The 16,655-nt window shown below is 40.5% G+C and overlaps 1 protein-coding gene across 2 annotated transcripts in view; it reads right to left on the bottom strand.

Moving 5' to 3' along the window:
* Positions 1 to 16,655, bottom strand: part of HERC1 (HECT and RLD domain containing E3 ubiquitin protein ligase family member 1) — a 113,081-nt gene that overhangs the window by 70,384 nt on the left and 26,042 nt on the right. For both annotated transcript variants that reach the window (XM_017816915.1, XM_017816914.1), the window contains 7 exons: positions 7,083 to 8,038; positions 5,797 to 5,892; positions 5,306 to 5,500; positions 3,498 to 3,809; positions 2,735 to 2,831; positions 1,072 to 1,215; positions 396 to 523 (listed from right to left, as the gene is read on the bottom strand). In XM_017816915.1, coding sequence (XP_017672404.1) covers positions 396 to 523; positions 1,072 to 1,215; positions 2,735 to 2,831; positions 3,498 to 3,809; positions 5,306 to 5,500; positions 5,797 to 5,892; positions 7,083 to 8,012 — 1,902 coding nt within the window. In that variant the 5' untranslated portion in view covers positions 8,013 to 8,038. The remainder of the gene's footprint in view (positions 1 to 395; positions 524 to 1,071; positions 1,216 to 2,734; positions 2,832 to 3,497; positions 3,810 to 5,305; positions 5,501 to 5,796; positions 5,893 to 7,082; positions 8,039 to 16,655) is intronic.

The raw sequence follows: 16,655 nt of genomic DNA, 5'->3' as shown, positions 1-16,655 counted from the left end.
TATTCTAAAATACACATACATTTTAAAAAAAAATCCTATTAAATCACCTAACCACCTGAGTTGGTTCATGCATTAAGAATTACAAGCATTTCGCTGCTTTTTGTGTCCTGGATCCAATTTGATTTTTACACTGGTTATTTTTATTAACCTAAAAATAACACATTTTCTGTGGCTAAGCAAGGGTCTTGAAAAAGTGTATTTTCACATGACTCTTCAGCACATTTTGAATTACTCCAGCACAGTAGAAATCTCAATCTCTAATCAAGAACTTCACTGTTATTTAAGTACTAATTTAACATTTTCTCAACAATCAAAACAATAAAAGCTGAAGTAATGTGAACCCGCAGTATCTTCACCAACTCTCATATCTCAAGTGAAAACTGTTTTTTGCCTACCTGCCCCGTTGATGTCAAGGCAAGTGAAGACTGGCTCCCAGCACAAACTTTTCGAATAAACATTCCTTGCAAGGCTTCTATAACTTTAGGTTTATATACCCTGTTTGTATCACCATGACCAAGTTTGCCTACAAAAGGAGGAAACACAACTGCAAGGTATTTTCCATGGATAAATAACAATTAGAAGTACCCCACAAAGAATTCTTTTTGGATAACCAAAAACGTCAGAGTGGATTTTTAAAATTAAAACCTGTCACAATTTTTACAAAACCTATTCTCTTTCAATTACAGTCTCAAGGAAATATATATTCGTGACAGTGCATTTTAAAATTGAAATATTAACCCCAGGCAGTTAAAATGCAACAGTTTCTAGGATGTGAATAGCTACTGCCATATCACCAGGGAATTAATTTCAAAGTTATCAGCACAGCATTTTCATTTGAATTGTTCATGCATTCACTGAGCTTTCTGCTCTGTGAAACCCCTCCCCTCCCATAATCCTTTTTAAACTCCATAATCTTGCAGTCAAACTTCACATATTGTATTTAGATGTTATAAGAATCCTTTTCTTGTACAGCTACCAAACAAAAACCAGAACCAAAGTGCAAGGAGCACTGAAACTCTGTGTCTAGACGGAACAACACAAAATTACCACCAAAATGGTACTTTTACCTACCATTGTCTCCTCCTCCAAATGACCACACCGTTCTCCCATCTTTGGACAGAGCTATGGTGTGTGAACTGCCACAGGAGACCTCTCCCACATTGCTGATATCTTTTACCAGAGTTGGAATGTTGCGGCTGTTGCTGTCACCGTGACCTATGGAAAAAAAGCAACACGTTTTCCTTTTGTGAACCTTTAAGCTCTAATTATCTTTTGCAATCATAAAGATTCTGCAAATCCCATGTGTTCTGTGCTCATCACAAACGACAATTTCTGCCCACTCTGTGGAAAGATTCACAGACACGTTTGGAAGCCACTTGTGGTAAAGGTGCCACTGAATCCTAGGGTCATTTTCTAGCTCACTGAAAAAAAAATAAGGAATTACTAGTACAAGTGCCTTTAATAGCAGTTGATTAGGCAGCTATACATCCTAACAGTGGGCAGCAGGTCTCCTGAGCAGCAAGGGGAAGCTGCAATAAGGGCACACTGTCACTATTGTCACTACTGCACAGTCAAATCACAGCAGCACCACAGCTGGCTGGGGACAGTCACAGCCCTAACTGGGCCTTTCTGCAGAAACCAGACATTACAGTATCTCCTGTTCCAGAAAATGTTTCATCTCTAAGAAACTGCAGAAATTCTGCAGATATGGAAGAAAAATGCAGAAGAGGGGGAAAAGAACAGTCCATCCAAAAGTGATTAAATATGAACAACGTACTAAGACCTAACTAAATGTCACCTTTTAGCTGCGCACTGGAACTCACCATTGCACACTCCAAGACCCCCAAAGCACATCAGAACTCCATGTCAAGGAGAAATATTCTCAAGGAGAATATTTCCACATTTCCCACCAAAGTTGTAAGCTAAACCTCTAACCCAGTGTTCTTTTCTCCCAGCAGGGAGAGGCTCAGCACCTCCACTGATTACCTTGGAAACCTGTGACAATTTAAGCTGTGAAACACTGTCCTCGTCTTCTGCCCCGTCATTTACTTGCTCTCACCCCTCTATACTTGGTGATGGTCACATTCAGAGCAAAGACAACAGAAAGGAACTAAACTTGAAGCAACTTGCCCAACTTGAAGCAATTCTCTATGCAAAACCTGCTGGTTCAACTGAACCTGCTGGAGAAGGTGTTTCCCACCAGGCACAGCAGTTGTACAGCAAAGGTGACCAGACAGACACAGCAACTTGCAGCAAACAGTAACAGTGGCTTTTTGTTTCAGTTAAATTGCATTTTTAAGATGCATTAAGGTAAAAGGACATTAAGCCAATCTGGTAAACAATGTAAAGTGTGCTGATTATTAAAATGAGACCCTTGATACTATTAGCCAGGTATTCCTGACTGTTCAAAGAACTATCCTCCCACCACACTAGAATTCCTGTTTATTTAAAATGTCTACTGTTTACATTTCAGTAGCATTAGCAATCATATGTAGACTTATGAATAAAAGCAACCTCTCCTGAAATTAAAAATATTTTTAACAAACTCTTTGTAAAATTAACTGCATTAAAAGCTTTTAAGAGTCTCTGCACTAGTCACCTATATGCACACAGCTGCATTATGTGTGTATGTGTATTTAGAGTGGACAGTTAGAGAACGAGGCAAATAAATGTACAGAATCATTACCAGACACAGACATTCTTCCAAAAGCATCCCCTGAAAGGTTAAACTCACCCAGTCTCCCGAAGTCTCCCTCTCCCCAGGTATAGAGCTCCCCATCCTCTGTGACAGCAGCACTGTGCCTGTATCCCGCTGACACACAGACAACCACCTGCATCACAGGCAAAAAGAAAGCTTCAGTTTTTACACAAACCAAACAGGAAGTCTGAAAGCTTCTGAGAGTCAAGCTTCAGAAGCAGTCTATGCAAATTAACTTGTTCATTCATGTGGATCAAATCCACACACAAGTGAACCTCTGCAATCTTTCCTATTCCTTATTTGGTTAGTAGAAATAAATACATAAAAAGGCAAGTTTCTATATAAAACTGCTAATGATTTATTTATCAGGCAGCTTTAACACGATGATATCCCGGTCTTACAGGAGAAAAAAGAAGCATCAGTGGATGTTTAGAACACTGGTCAAAACACAGACAGACAGGGAGAAGAAGGCCTTGTAAGACAACACAGAACCACTTCCCAAATGAAGCACTAAAGAGTTGTAAGTCAAAGTCCTGATGTTGCAGTACCAAAAGCAACTCTCTCCTTCCTGGAATGTTTTACTCTTAAGACTATGAGAAGGTTCCCTGACAATGCCACTGTCCACATCACAAGCTAGAGGCAACTACAAGTTCTAGTGTTTTGCTGAAAGCAGACCCAGCTTACAAAGAGAGGTCTAGAAAAACACACACCTTCTTCTTAAGATTTTATATATTTCGTATTTTACACAACATCACAACTGAACAGAACAAAAATAAGTGTTCTACTGTACCAAACATACCTTTCCTTGCAGGGGACCCTGAATAAGTTTGGGATATTTCTGAGTTGAACTATTTCCATGTCCCAGTTTTCCATAGTCACCATCACCCCAGCTGAAGACTTCCCCTTCTGTTGTAAATGCTAAAGTGTGGCCATCGGATCCTTTTGAAGATGACACCTTTTTAATAGACCTATGAGGCTCAAAAGTCAGTTTTTTCAGTGTGGACTGATTATTGGAGTCACCCAGTCCAAGTCTCCCATAACTGCCTTTCCCACAGGCTCTGACAGAACCATCCGTAGAAATGACAAAGGTACAATATTGTCCAGCTTCAATCTACAAAGAAAAGGTTAAAATAGTGAAACACAGCGATCAGATAAATGCAAAATTCACATACAGGTCTAGAAGCTTGTATTTTTTTAACAGTATGTCAGGTTTCTTTATATGACCTTTCCATACAACATAATGTAAAAACATTGGGCTGCACTCAGATTTCCAGAAGTCACAGAGGGAAATCTGAATTTGTCAAGAGCAAACCCAAAAAGTAAAAGCTTGATACAGCACTGTAGGTCTGGCTTAATTTTAACCAGTACCAAGTGATAACATTACAGAAACAAGCCAAATGCTAAAACTCCATTCCCATTTGACACTATACATTTTAACAACATAAACATCAAAGAAATAAGACTAAAAGTTTTTAAGAGAATAAGAACTTGCCTCTATTGGAAAGTCAGAGCTCAGCTGACGAATGACCCAACAGCAAATCAACTAACCCAGCAAAAATTTGCTACAAGAATCTTTAAGTGCCAAGCAGGTTCAAATCTGAAGCATAAAGGCACATATAAAACAGCCCCACACAGGTGTCAGACTGCACAGCCACGGCCCTGTTTACTGGGAATTAACATCCAGACAACCCTAAAACAATTATCAATTGTTTGATTAATTAACAATTATCAGTTGTTTTAGCTAGAAAGCTAAAGAAAAAAATCTTTATCTCAGTGGAAAAAAAAAAATCACATAAATATGTTACAGTGGTGTATACTGTATTAATAAAAGAGTAACCCACTCATTCACATTCCACTCTTGTGTATGAGTGTTTTGGAAGTTTTCTGAATGCATAAACTTCTTTATGATGCCCAGCCCTGCAGTCCACTGGCACATCAAATATATCAGTGACGTCAATAGAAACAACTGCAGAAAAGGCACCTGAATTGTCTAGTGACCAAAAAGTGCTTTTACTTGAGTCAACACTGCAAAGCCAATGTAGTAACAGAAAAGCAAACTATTATATCCTGTGCCATGCATCAACAAAAGTGCTCAGTTGCAATGGCAGAATCTGTGACTGGGAGCAGAAGACCATGTACACTCATTTTCAGAGAGCTAATTTAAGGTTGCTGTGTCAGCAGTTAGCCCAGTCTGGACTTTTAAACTGGGCAACCTTGGTGTGAAAACCACCAAAAGAAAAGAAGATTGAATAGTTAAGACATCTTTTAAGCAACAGTAAAAAAATCCAAACCAAAACCAAAGAAACACCACCAAAAAAAACCTCCAGGCAAACAAACTTGTCTCTGCCGAGCGAGTTAGGTAATTCAGTCGTTCTTGTTACATGGATATTTATCTGTGTGTGTCAGTAAAAACAAAACAAAATGTTTCTTCCAGGTATCAATAAAAGCAGTGAGATACTTTCAGTCCAATAACTTGTGTGATCAGTTCTGAGCATCAGACCTTCATTACAAGCTGACACTCAGAAATGAAGCCCCAGTTCTCAATTTCACACTGTAGCTGTGAAGCTGCTGAATGTCACATAATGTACCACCAGAAATGTCACTTACTGTCTGTGCATCAGAAAAACTTGGAGCGAGCTTGGGTTGAAGTATTTTCTCCTGAGTGCCTTCCACCAGCTGATGACTGCTGTTACTGCCCCAAACATACACCTCACAGGTCTCAGACACAATGGGAGCATCCCCAGTTTGGATGCTGTCAGGGCTGGCACATGTCCTGGAATAGTCTGAAGCCATTCGACACACCTGTGAAAACAAGCAGCACTTGATGTTTCTTTCCCCACAGTCACAATGTTTAATGCACATTTAACTGCCCCCCCTCAATATGATCCTCTGCCTAAAATACAAATCCCCATCACCACATCATGAGCTTGCCCAAGTGACTTTGTTTCGTTACATCTTAGTTTTTCACAGGTTTTTGTCCCCTCTTCTACTCCAGAGTAACTCAGCCAAGAGTGGGCTGCACCCCACGTTCACACCGACCCCATGAGTGAGGGGGAAGGAAAATACCATCACCTTACATGTTTTTTTCCAAGACATACCTCTTCAAATAAACACAGAGCTGCCTCATACAGGGAGCACAAGCCATCGGATGTTCTGGTTGGCTCCCTCCATTGACTTCGGTCAGCAGACGAGCCCTACAACATTCAAATGCTGTTATTGTGACAAACATACTCCCAGACAGCAACAGGGCCCCTGTGCAAAATACATCAGGGATTTGGGCTCTTTTTTATAAGCATAAGTACACCACCTTTTCCTGAGCTGTGACATCTGCACACACTTCAGGAAAACAAAGATGTCAGAAGTGCTACTTAAACACTCTTACTGATTCGTTTTTGTGAAAATATCTGTGTTCCAAGTTAATTTCTCCTAATACTGTTTTGTTCTGAAATGCATGTTATTTGTGTTCAAAGTGATAATTATTTAAAAATGACCAATCATAATTAATTTTATCTTTATGTATCTTCCATCTTTTGGACTCTAATTTCATATCTAGCCTAAAACCAACCACAAACAAACTGCCCATCAGGACATACAATCCAATTCAGATACTGCCACTGTCATGCTCTTCTCATGGTCCCCATTCTTTAACATTTTTTAGATTTTAAAAATCATGTTTATTAACGAGCAATACAAGCCTGAGGAGAAAAGAATGACCAATTTGCGGGAAAGTCATTCTCTGTTTCAGTCTGAGCATATGAGGCAGAAGTTTGCCACAGCTTCTGATTGCACAGTGTGCCACAATTTCATAGCTTTGGAATGAACATTCATCTAGGTCCAGAAGTACTCAACACACAAAACAGTGTGCCACACTTCCAATTTAGCTCATTTTCTTATCAAATTAATTTCTGAGCAGCAGCAAAAATGCTGAACATCCCCAAGATGTATAAGCAGAGGTCCAAGTGAAGTGGGGAGCAGGAATGTCCAATAAAAAGAACTGAACAGGAAACAAGGTGTACGGCAAAACTGTGAATTTCAAGCCAGAAAAACAGTTCCATCCTTTGTAACTTTTTTGCTATGCATTTCAATGTACAAGTGCAAGTGGATCAAGTACGTCCTTGATTCTTTCCCTGAAGTTAAAGCACAATGACTAAAGCGACAACACAGGGGTTGCTTTGCTGTTCCATCTTTACCTATGAGGAAATGGGTCGGCAGGAAGGGGGGAAAAGAGCTGATGGGCAACAAAGGAAATACTGAGGGGAAAAATTCACAAAAAAACCCTTTTTTTAAACACATTGAGCCAACTGGCTTTCAGTCTTGAGGAACTATTTAGTTAAGAATGCAAGCACATTGCAATGCAGACAAGCCAAAGCTGGTCTGTGCCTACCAGAGACCGTCGCATCTGTGTCAATATGCTCATGAAGCAATCAAAGCTGATCATCCCCTCTGGACTTTGCAGCAGCTTGCTTTTCTCCATGGTGTTCACCACAGCTGAGGCACCCAAAGCCATCTCTATCCACTCCAGAAGGTATCTCAAGGCACCTCGTTGGGCAGCCAGACCAAGCAGCAGCTCCGAAGCTAATCTACGACCTAACGTATCCGCCCCAGAGTTCGGGATTGTGACTCCTTTGAGAAACGTCGTGACTTGTGACAAACAGTCCAAACCCATGGGTGGAATCTTGCTTTCATTGGCTAGAGACAAGGGTGGCAGGGAGCTGACCACCTCTATGGCAGTGTGGATGACGTCGTTGCAGAGGCTGAGGCCGGGCCCCGCCGCCGGCATCATCCAGCTCTGCCTGAGCAGGGCGAAGAGCAGGCTGAGCCCAGTCCGGACCCCCATCTCGATGAGCGCGTCCGTGCTCGACCGGGGCCGCTCGCTGACCGAGTGCACGTCTGTGGAGCCAGAGCTGCTCTCTGGGGAGTGCTGCTGCTGCTTCACCTTTCCCTTGTCATGGTATTTGTTAGAAAGTGCATAGAAGACGCGCTGCAGCACCAGGAGACGCTTCCGCAGTGCTCCGGCAAACGGAGAGTCTGAGCACACCATCTTTGCCAGAGCCAGCTGGCTGCTAAGAAGGGCATCCAGGTAGTGGTCCTGTTCATCACTAGAGAGAGATTCCCGCTCAAAATCTGGTAACTGAGGTCCTTTGAGGCACAGAACCTGCTGGGGCAATGGCACTACTTCTTTATTGCTCACTAACTTAGCGTACAAGACAGACACTCCCTCCCTTGTGGCAATAGATTCGCTGTCTTCGGTGATCCAAGAGCTGTTGAGATGCTCAAGCCATTTCAGCTTCACTGGTGGGACCATAGCTGCCATGCTGGGTCACTCCTTTGCCATTAGTCCTGAGGATGGAAACAACTGTCAACAGGTGGGCAACATCATCTACAGATCTTACTGCTCACAGCAGGACAAATCCTAACAACCCCTGCAGAAAGTAAGCACCAAAAGATCAGTCACCAAGAATGACCGAGGTTTCCCCATTTTACCCATGTGTTTGTGCAACTTCCTTAACGTGATGTAAGAATTTTAGTGGAAGTCTGCATTTTCTAAACCCATACAGAGGCAAACATTCACACAAAGCTTAATTTTGCTACGCTTCAATGGAAATACAATTGAAAAAAACAATCTTGTCTTCAGAGACAGCAAAATGGAGGACAAAGACTTAAAAAAACCCCACAACATGATACACAAGTGAATAGAGTACCAGAGTCACAATAACCATGTCACAATAAACAACATTACTAATTCAGGCCATAGCTAAGGGCTCAACCTGTCAAACACATTTTAAGTGCTCCTGTCACAAGCCACTCTTTCCCCTTTCTGAAGACATCTCCTTAAAACCCACGTCAGAGTGCTAATGGCAACCAGGACAGATGGTTGGACTGCTCGAGTGGCACAGTCTGTCAGTGCTATTCACTCAGAGAACAGGCTCCCCAGAGCCAAATGCACAATACAACTACTGACAAGTAAATTTACAGCATCAAAAATTATGTATTACATTACATGAATGTAATGTGTGATGTAGGAGAGCACTTAATAATGAAGCAACACTGGTTTACCAGGAAGGGTCAAACTGGTTGCCAAACCAACCTGACAGCTTATGACATTCCTTCAAGTCAAAGACATCAAGGAATTTGATATATTTTTTCTTTCCTGTTGAAAATTTCAGGAAAAAAAACCCAACTCATTATAAATCATGACAGTTTATAAATCAAAATCAATGAAACATTATGATGAAATGACTACAAAATTCCTGGGAATCCTAGGGTAAAAATGGGAATTCCTCAGCACACACCACACAGGTTTTTTTTGGCTAGTACCAGCTCCTGGAATACAACCCTTCTGACTTTTGCACTGTGTGAACTCAAGTCAACTTTAGCTGAATGGATAGATCCCTTTTTCCCTTGTTATTCCCCGGAGAGAGGTCGAAGGGTCTGAGCTCTACACAGGAGGTCTCAAACTCCATCTACGACACTTGAATGCTTTGCTATTAAATCACCTGTAATTTAACTTCTAGGTGACAAGTATTTTCAAGGTTTACAACTGATTAGCCAGGATTGCACTTTTTGTTCACTGGTTTAAAATTCAAAACCTAAAATAAATCACGAGATGGAAAAGTCACACTTTAATTACAGAATATCAAACCTTTTTGAAAGTTAATCTGAGTGCATCAACTTTCAAGCTGAACAAGGCAGTAAGTCCTCTTTGATCACTCCAGAAGGGAGAATATAGTGCTGGAAAAGGAGGTCATTTTCTCTGCCTCCTTCAGGACAACATCCCATGGACACATGGCATGGACAGTGTGGAAATGTGCACGTGGCCTGGTGGTTCCACAGGGCTCAGTCACCACAAACCTCTAAACCATTCTAATCAAAATGGAAAGTGTGAGCTGTTAATAAAAAAAAACATCAGAAGGGCATCTTGGATATTCAAAAGATTTCAGCCTTTTTTAAGCAAATGATATTGTAATTAACTACTTCTAAAAATTCAGTTTACTTGAAGAACCATATGCTGTGAAGATAAAATTTGGAAGTAAAATGGGGGAAAAGTCAAGTTAGCTTTTATTTAAGTTCTGAGAGATCTTCTCTATCTTGAAAACAACGTAATATTTTCACGAATAAGTTGGTAAAACAGTGACAGCAAAAAGTATAGAGGCACCTCTGTACTAAGTTTCTAATGGAAATAGCAAACCCTTTTGAAATGGAATACAAATAAAATGGAATACAAAATGGAATAAATTCTGATACACAACACAGAGGAATTCTCTAGTCTTAAGCTGTCATTCTACCAGGAAAACATATATTTCAGGCTAAGAAAAAAATCTTCTCTGAAAAGATTCATATCACAAAAAGAAATGCTAAGTAATCTGCATCAAGAACACAAAGTGATTTTTTCCCTATTTTTCAATAGTTGAGAGTCACAAAGGTAATGAATTGCTTTTTAATCTTTTAAACCACAGCTATAGGTTACCTGGTTATTATTTGAAAAGTACACATGAACACATTTAACAGACAAGGCAATTCAAGATTTAGATCTCAAGAACTACAGAGGTGCAGGGTTGATGAGCATATCTCAGAATTATGATGATTTATGTCTGCACTGAATTATACCCTGGGTGATCCTGCCCTCACCTTCTGGTATTTTACACAGATAAAGGATCATAATTCCAGAAACATCCACCGAGTTTGAAAAATATCTCACGTACAAGAACACAGACTGATCACTAGTTGAGTCCAGGGTTTTTCTAAGTCTATGTCTGAGAAAATTTTTAAAAATTAATACATCCAAAGAACACTCTGCTCCCAAAGAGACACTTGAGTTATTAATTTTAATGCTGGCAGCATTTAGAACTCCAGTTTCTTCAACAGGATTCTTGATGCCACCTGTAAATTTGGGCAAGGCAGTTCATAGCTTAAAATGCAGGAAGGCTTTTGCAGAGTGAGTGTTTTCAAACTGCTCCTTTAAAAAAGAAGTGTTATTTAAAGTAACCCACAAATGCTTTACCACCTATTGTACAAACCAGATTTGCTTAACTCCTGCTTTATAATCATTAACCATGGGTTACATGGGTTCTGAATGACCACTTGCTGTTCTTTGACCCTTTAAGTTCTAATGTATCACAACTTCATCAAAAATAATATACCTCCCTGAAGGAGAGGTCTGTGTTCCTTGCTAGTCTGAACCCTATTTAATCTAATTTCAAACTCCCTGGGGGTCTTGTGTGACCAAGTTCACCCCTTCTCAAGAGGTAAAACATGGGGATGAAGCTACACTGAGAAGTTCCCTGAATAAAGACTCATTCATGGGCTTTATGCTTTGCTTCACCAGCTACTCTTCACTCGGGAACTTCAAAACTCATGTACCTCAGAGATGCAAATACTGCTCCTTTTCCTGAAAGCTGAGCGATTTTCTCCTTTTCCCCTGGTATGCAGCTCTAAAAATAGAGCCTGAAGCTTGATCTGAGCTCTTAGGGGTGACCTGCTCTCCTACTGCAACTTTAAGAAGAAGTCTGTTGGTCCATCCTGAAAATACCACCCAGCTCCATGTGACAGGTATCAGGCTTTGACCAGACACTGCTGGGAACCCTGAGAACTTGGCATACAAATGTGGATTCTCTCTGGCTCTGCCTGGAGCACAAGAGTAGCAACTGCACATCACTGAAGTGAAGCAGAAGCCAGGTAACAATGGCAAGCAACAACCATTCCTTCTTAAAAAACAGCCCTATCACATTTTGTTATGTGTTTATATTTTCATATTTGGGGCTCCAGTTAGAGAAAATAATTTATTCTATAAATAACTTATTCTACTGCCATTTTCACATGTAGTAAACCTCCCAGTCCTCCAAGCGAAAAGCTCTCACTGGAACAAAAAAGCTACAATGTAATCGAGACGATGCCTTGAACATCACCTACTGCATAATTTCTAGATACATAACATTTTTAATCTGCAGTTATTAAAGAAATTGTTCCTATAAAAATGTATGTGCCCAGCAGCAGGTGGAGAAAAATCTATTCATGCCGACAAAACATGAACCAAAAAAGGCCAGTTCTCCTTCCCTTATCATTTCCTTTCTCCTCCTGCTCCACAGAAATAAAAAACCAACCAACCAACCAACCACAAAAAAAAGTAAACTGTGAGAATGTGCATCACAACTCATTTGTCATATCTTTTAGAACCACAGTTCCTGTTGAGGAAATGGCTATTTTGGGGGAGTAAATGTCCACACATGTTACTGTTGCTGATTGGTAAGTCAACTAAAATGGGACTCAAAACTCACAGCTGAACAAGGATTACAACACAGTGTCACCAAATTTAACACCTATTTCCAAAGCTTACTCTAGGGAACAGTTAGGAGAAAACATACACATCAAACCCTAAAACCCAAGTTATGCATCCTGGATGTTGAATTTTTATTTCAAAATAGCAGTGGGAGCAACTTAAGCTGCACCGCAGTAAATCTAAAGGTAACTGAGCCAGCCTTCAGAGCTTCTTTGCTAACTCACAATTCCCAGTTCTTTGTCATGAATTAGACACCACCCTGCACAACCTCTGCCTGAGAGTGGGTTGAGAGGGAAAAAAAACATTCAGGAGCACATTTAATAAGTGAAAACACCAATCAAGTATAGCCAAGGACACTTTGTTACACCAGGGGTAAAGAAGCAGCATGAAAGGAAGTAAAGATAAGGCATCAAACTACCTCCAGCAAAACCCAGGGCAAGAACAAAGGTCAGGTGCATTCCTCAGAAAGGTTACTTGAACAGAAGAATTGGAGTATTCCTTACCCAGCTTAATGGCTGTCAAGAAAGTGGTTTTCATTACCAAGTGCTGGGAGGAAGATTCAGAAACCTACTGACACTACAGGCAGTTCCAGCAAGGAAGAACTGCTGCCAACCAGGGGATGCAGGGAAAGGCACTTGCCTACCACCCTCCTGGAAAGCACTGCTGAAGGTGAGGAACACGCTGGGGGAGAGCTCAGGGCACAGCCAGGGCCACAAGTGAGCTGAGGAACAGGCTCAGATCCACCAGTCCTGCACTGGAGTGTTCGCAAGCCGCAGGACAAGGAGAGTTGTGAGTTACCCATCGCTTCACTGGGACACAACAGCTGGGTTTGGCTCCTCCATCGGATGAAAGGGAATGTGAAAAAAGAACTTTACAATGAAACCCTGAAAACTGAGGAACATAAGCAAGGAAGGCTTTTTCCTGAGCTGTGAGGAGAGTAGAACACTTAAATTACAGAAGAAAATATGCTTAGGAGAGCTCTCTCCCTGAAACCGTGGAAATCACCCGCAGCAAGACAAAGGTTCTTTTCCTTTTATCAATCCATCACTCCAAATGCACCCAAAGGTGGCCTTGCAACTTCCAAACCTGCATCTCCCTGCACAACCAGGGAGCATCTCCCAGGTTTCAGATCCTGTGTTTGCCCCATTGTGGGAACAAACACACCCCCCTCAACCACACAAACTGCCCCTGCCACTGTCAAATCCTAAAGTCAGAATCGAGTCTTCACATCTTGAATAACTTGTCAGCATAAAAGAGAGGCAACGGGCTGCACTTCAAATTAAAAGAAATCAAATTACAAGCAATTCTAATCATTCTGAAATCACAGTAATTACATGGGTAGCACCCATTTGCACACAGCCAAGGACTCAGAAAGAATGAAAGTTCACAACAAATTTCATCACCCCTTTATCCATATATTTCTGTTCATCTCTTTAGTAAGATGATGATTTTTAAGAAGTTTTGGGTTAGAGTGTGTTTGCACCTAAGAAAAAATAAAGGCAAACCCAAGAGCCTGCAAATGTTTGTCAGCAACACAGAGTAAACATCCATAATAATTGATACACTTAAGATCTTCCCTTTTCAGTTAAAATATAGGGGGAAAGAGGAAAGTTGTCATATTTCAGGCAGAGTGTGCAGCCTTCAGTGGCCTAGCAAATAATTTTAAAGAAATTAAAATATTCTGTGTTATTAAAGAGTTTGGGTTTTCTTAAATAGGAATTAATTCAGCCTGAAACCGCCATTTAATTCTTACAGGTCACTTAAAATACTCATTTTTGAGGTGTTAGCTTGTCTACAATAACTAATAAATCACACGTATTAAAATGGGAAAGGCCTGTTGCAAGTTATCATTAAATACAACAGACTACTGAGCATAAGAGCTTTCAATTAAGTTTATATCACTAATAAAACAGGCCAGTCAAAGCATTTAATGAGAAAAACTGTCTATTTTCTAAGGAAATAGAACCATTCTTGTATCTCCAATTAGAACAAAAGAGACTGGAGATGCATCTAACTACATGTACAAGTTATTTCCATTGAAACAGAAATAAATTATGAAGAGAGAAACTATAAATACTGTTCCTTTCTTCCCTCTGTCACCACAGCAATTTAAACTCGGAAACAGAAAGAGGAACTTGATCTTGCAATTAAACCCAGCTTGTTTATTTTATATACACAATAGCAAATCACTGACTGCATCACTGATGTCCAACTGACCAGGAAACATAATAAAATGGGTATTCCACTACAGATGTTTCAGTATTTTTTTATATATACATAAACATATATATTTATATCATATACTAGAAATATCTCAGTATTTCCCGTGTATGTGCCTGAAGTACAAGTAATCTTTGTGCAACAATAAGTTATTTTCCAAAGCGGAACGATTCTTGCAAAACATCAAAAGATCAAAGGGAAATTATAGGGAAAATTATTCAAAATGTATTTTTGTATTTATATAATGTGCCTTACAAAAGGTAAAATGGGACTGAAAAGTACCAGTAAGTTTTCCAGCCACTTACCACCATCTCCTACATGAGCTACAGAAAAAGACTTTTCTAGAAAGGGAACAAAGCAAACCCTAAAGAATTCTCATAAATCCACCTGTTTGGCTCAGACTGTCAAATTTCTAAAAACACTTTTTTTTTTTTTCAGATTTTTACTACAGCTTCAGGAAACCAGGAAGTTTTTAGGTCTTCTCACTTTGAGGTAAGTGGGACAGCTTTGATCATTTAAAATGCAAAAATAAGAACTCACTAAGGGGGAAAAAACATGGCTAAACAGGTTAGTAAGAGGTGCCTCAACTCCAACACAGCCACAGGACTTGGGAATTTGGAAACTGCTGCAAATACTCCTGTATTCCAAGGGCAGGGGAAAACAATACTGATTTAAAAAGGACTTCAGCATGGGATTGAAGGTCAAAGCTTGTAAGGTTATAAAGGTCCTGTTTCTGAGCTGAGCAGGAAAGACAGGTCCTGGACAGAATGAACACACAACTTCCCTGAAGGAATTTCCACAGTCTTCCCTTTCCATGTCAGCTTGGAAATTATGGGAGAGACTTGAATTTGTCACCCAAGAAGGGCCTGCAGGCAGCTGACAGACTTCTCACAATATAAGTAAACAGGAAGCTCCCTCCTGGGGTTGGCACTAAAAAAACTCCTGAGAAAGCTCCAGGTGGAGATCTGAGAGAAAGATTGCTGGGATGGATTAGGGAAAGGTGGGCATGGACAGAGGCAGCACAGCGTGGCTACATCCCCATCCCACTGCAGGTCCTTCTGAGGGAGGAAGGGGAAGATAAGGAACAGCTCCAGGCAGCTCCAAAGAGGTAACTCAGTTCCTGCAAGAAGAGATTTAACTGTGAAAGTCAAGACAAGAAAAAATAGACAGGTTTTTGTTTTGCTTGAAAGAAGGTTGTACAAAAGATCCTTAAGAAGTGGAAGGCAGGAATGTTATCTTACTATTTTAAAAAGCAGGAGTGCAACAGCACAGCCTCCCCACAACATGAGTTGCTTTTTCAGGCCTTAGCACACACACTCGGCTCATCAACAGCCAAAAACCACCCAAATGTGGGGAAGGGAGGAGCTGATTTTAGGGCCTTTTTTATTTTTTTTTTAAACCAGTATCATCTCCAACACAGTGGTTCTACCTCAATTCCAAATCACTGCTATTCCAGGAATAATAATATAAGCCCATAATATAAGGAAGAAGGTACAACTGCTGCCCAAGCTGCTGAAAGGAAAAATTGAACCATCACCTCAGAAATGTAACTAAATCTTTCCCATTGCTTGTATGTACCTGAATCTTCCTGCCTAATTGTTATTTTACAACATTATGCTTTCTTCCCTATGTAAAAGGTCCAAAGAAGTAAACACTGTAATACAGGGCTAAAAAGCAAAAGTGATCTCACATAAAGTGTTGTCAAATGGACACAGCAAACAAGCGGAATGTATTTTAAACTAGTCTTTAGGCAGGATTTTTCACAGTCCACGGAGATTTTCGAACACATAAAAATGCATAAAATGATACACAGTATCTTCAGCCAGTAAGGAGAAAACATATTTTCTTACATTAGTGCCTCTAGCACACACACTGAAGGTATTAACAAGGACAGAATTTAGCAAAGCCACATATTACCACGTTTTTCTTTAGCTTAGTCTGACTACAGCAGAAACCAAGCACACACAAACCCAATTAGTCTGACACAAGCCAAGTGCTCAGGCTCTTAAGAACTGCTACAAAACCAGCTGAAAGCTTTCTTTTCTGTAAAGCTCTTGAAAAACAGCACCTACAAAGCTGTAAACATTACATGTCCTAAAAGTCCCAAGTTTTCTTGGAGGAAAGATAAACCACACAAGCTCTCCCTCTCTGCAATTAGCAATTCCAGCAGCCTTTGTGAGAGGCTGACTTACAGTTATTTGCTGGGAACCTGATTACAAAAGCTTGTCACACAAGGAGCTCTGAGGCTGTGCACTCAAATCGAAGGCAGGAAACTGCAAAACTGAGGAACATGCAAAGGGCTGGTTGTGAAACTCTCACTCCTGAGCTCTCTTTACTGTTGGGATGTCACACAGGCACACAGGAGGCACAGAATCATAGAATCAGCTGGGTTGGAAGGGACCTCCCAGATCATCAAGTCCAACTCTTGATCCAATCCCGCTGTGGTTCCCAGTCCATGGC

This window comes from Lepidothrix coronata, unplaced genomic scaffold (genome assembly GCF_001604755.1).
Source record: "Lepidothrix coronata isolate B3197 unplaced genomic scaffold, Lepidothrix_coronata-1.0 Scaffold58, whole genome shotgun sequence".
Lineage (NCBI taxonomy): Eukaryota > Metazoa > Chordata > Aves > Passeriformes > Pipridae > Lepidothrix > Lepidothrix coronata.
The sequence above is the reverse complement of the archived record's forward strand: the minus strand, read 5'-3'. Positions and strand labels throughout refer to the sequence as shown.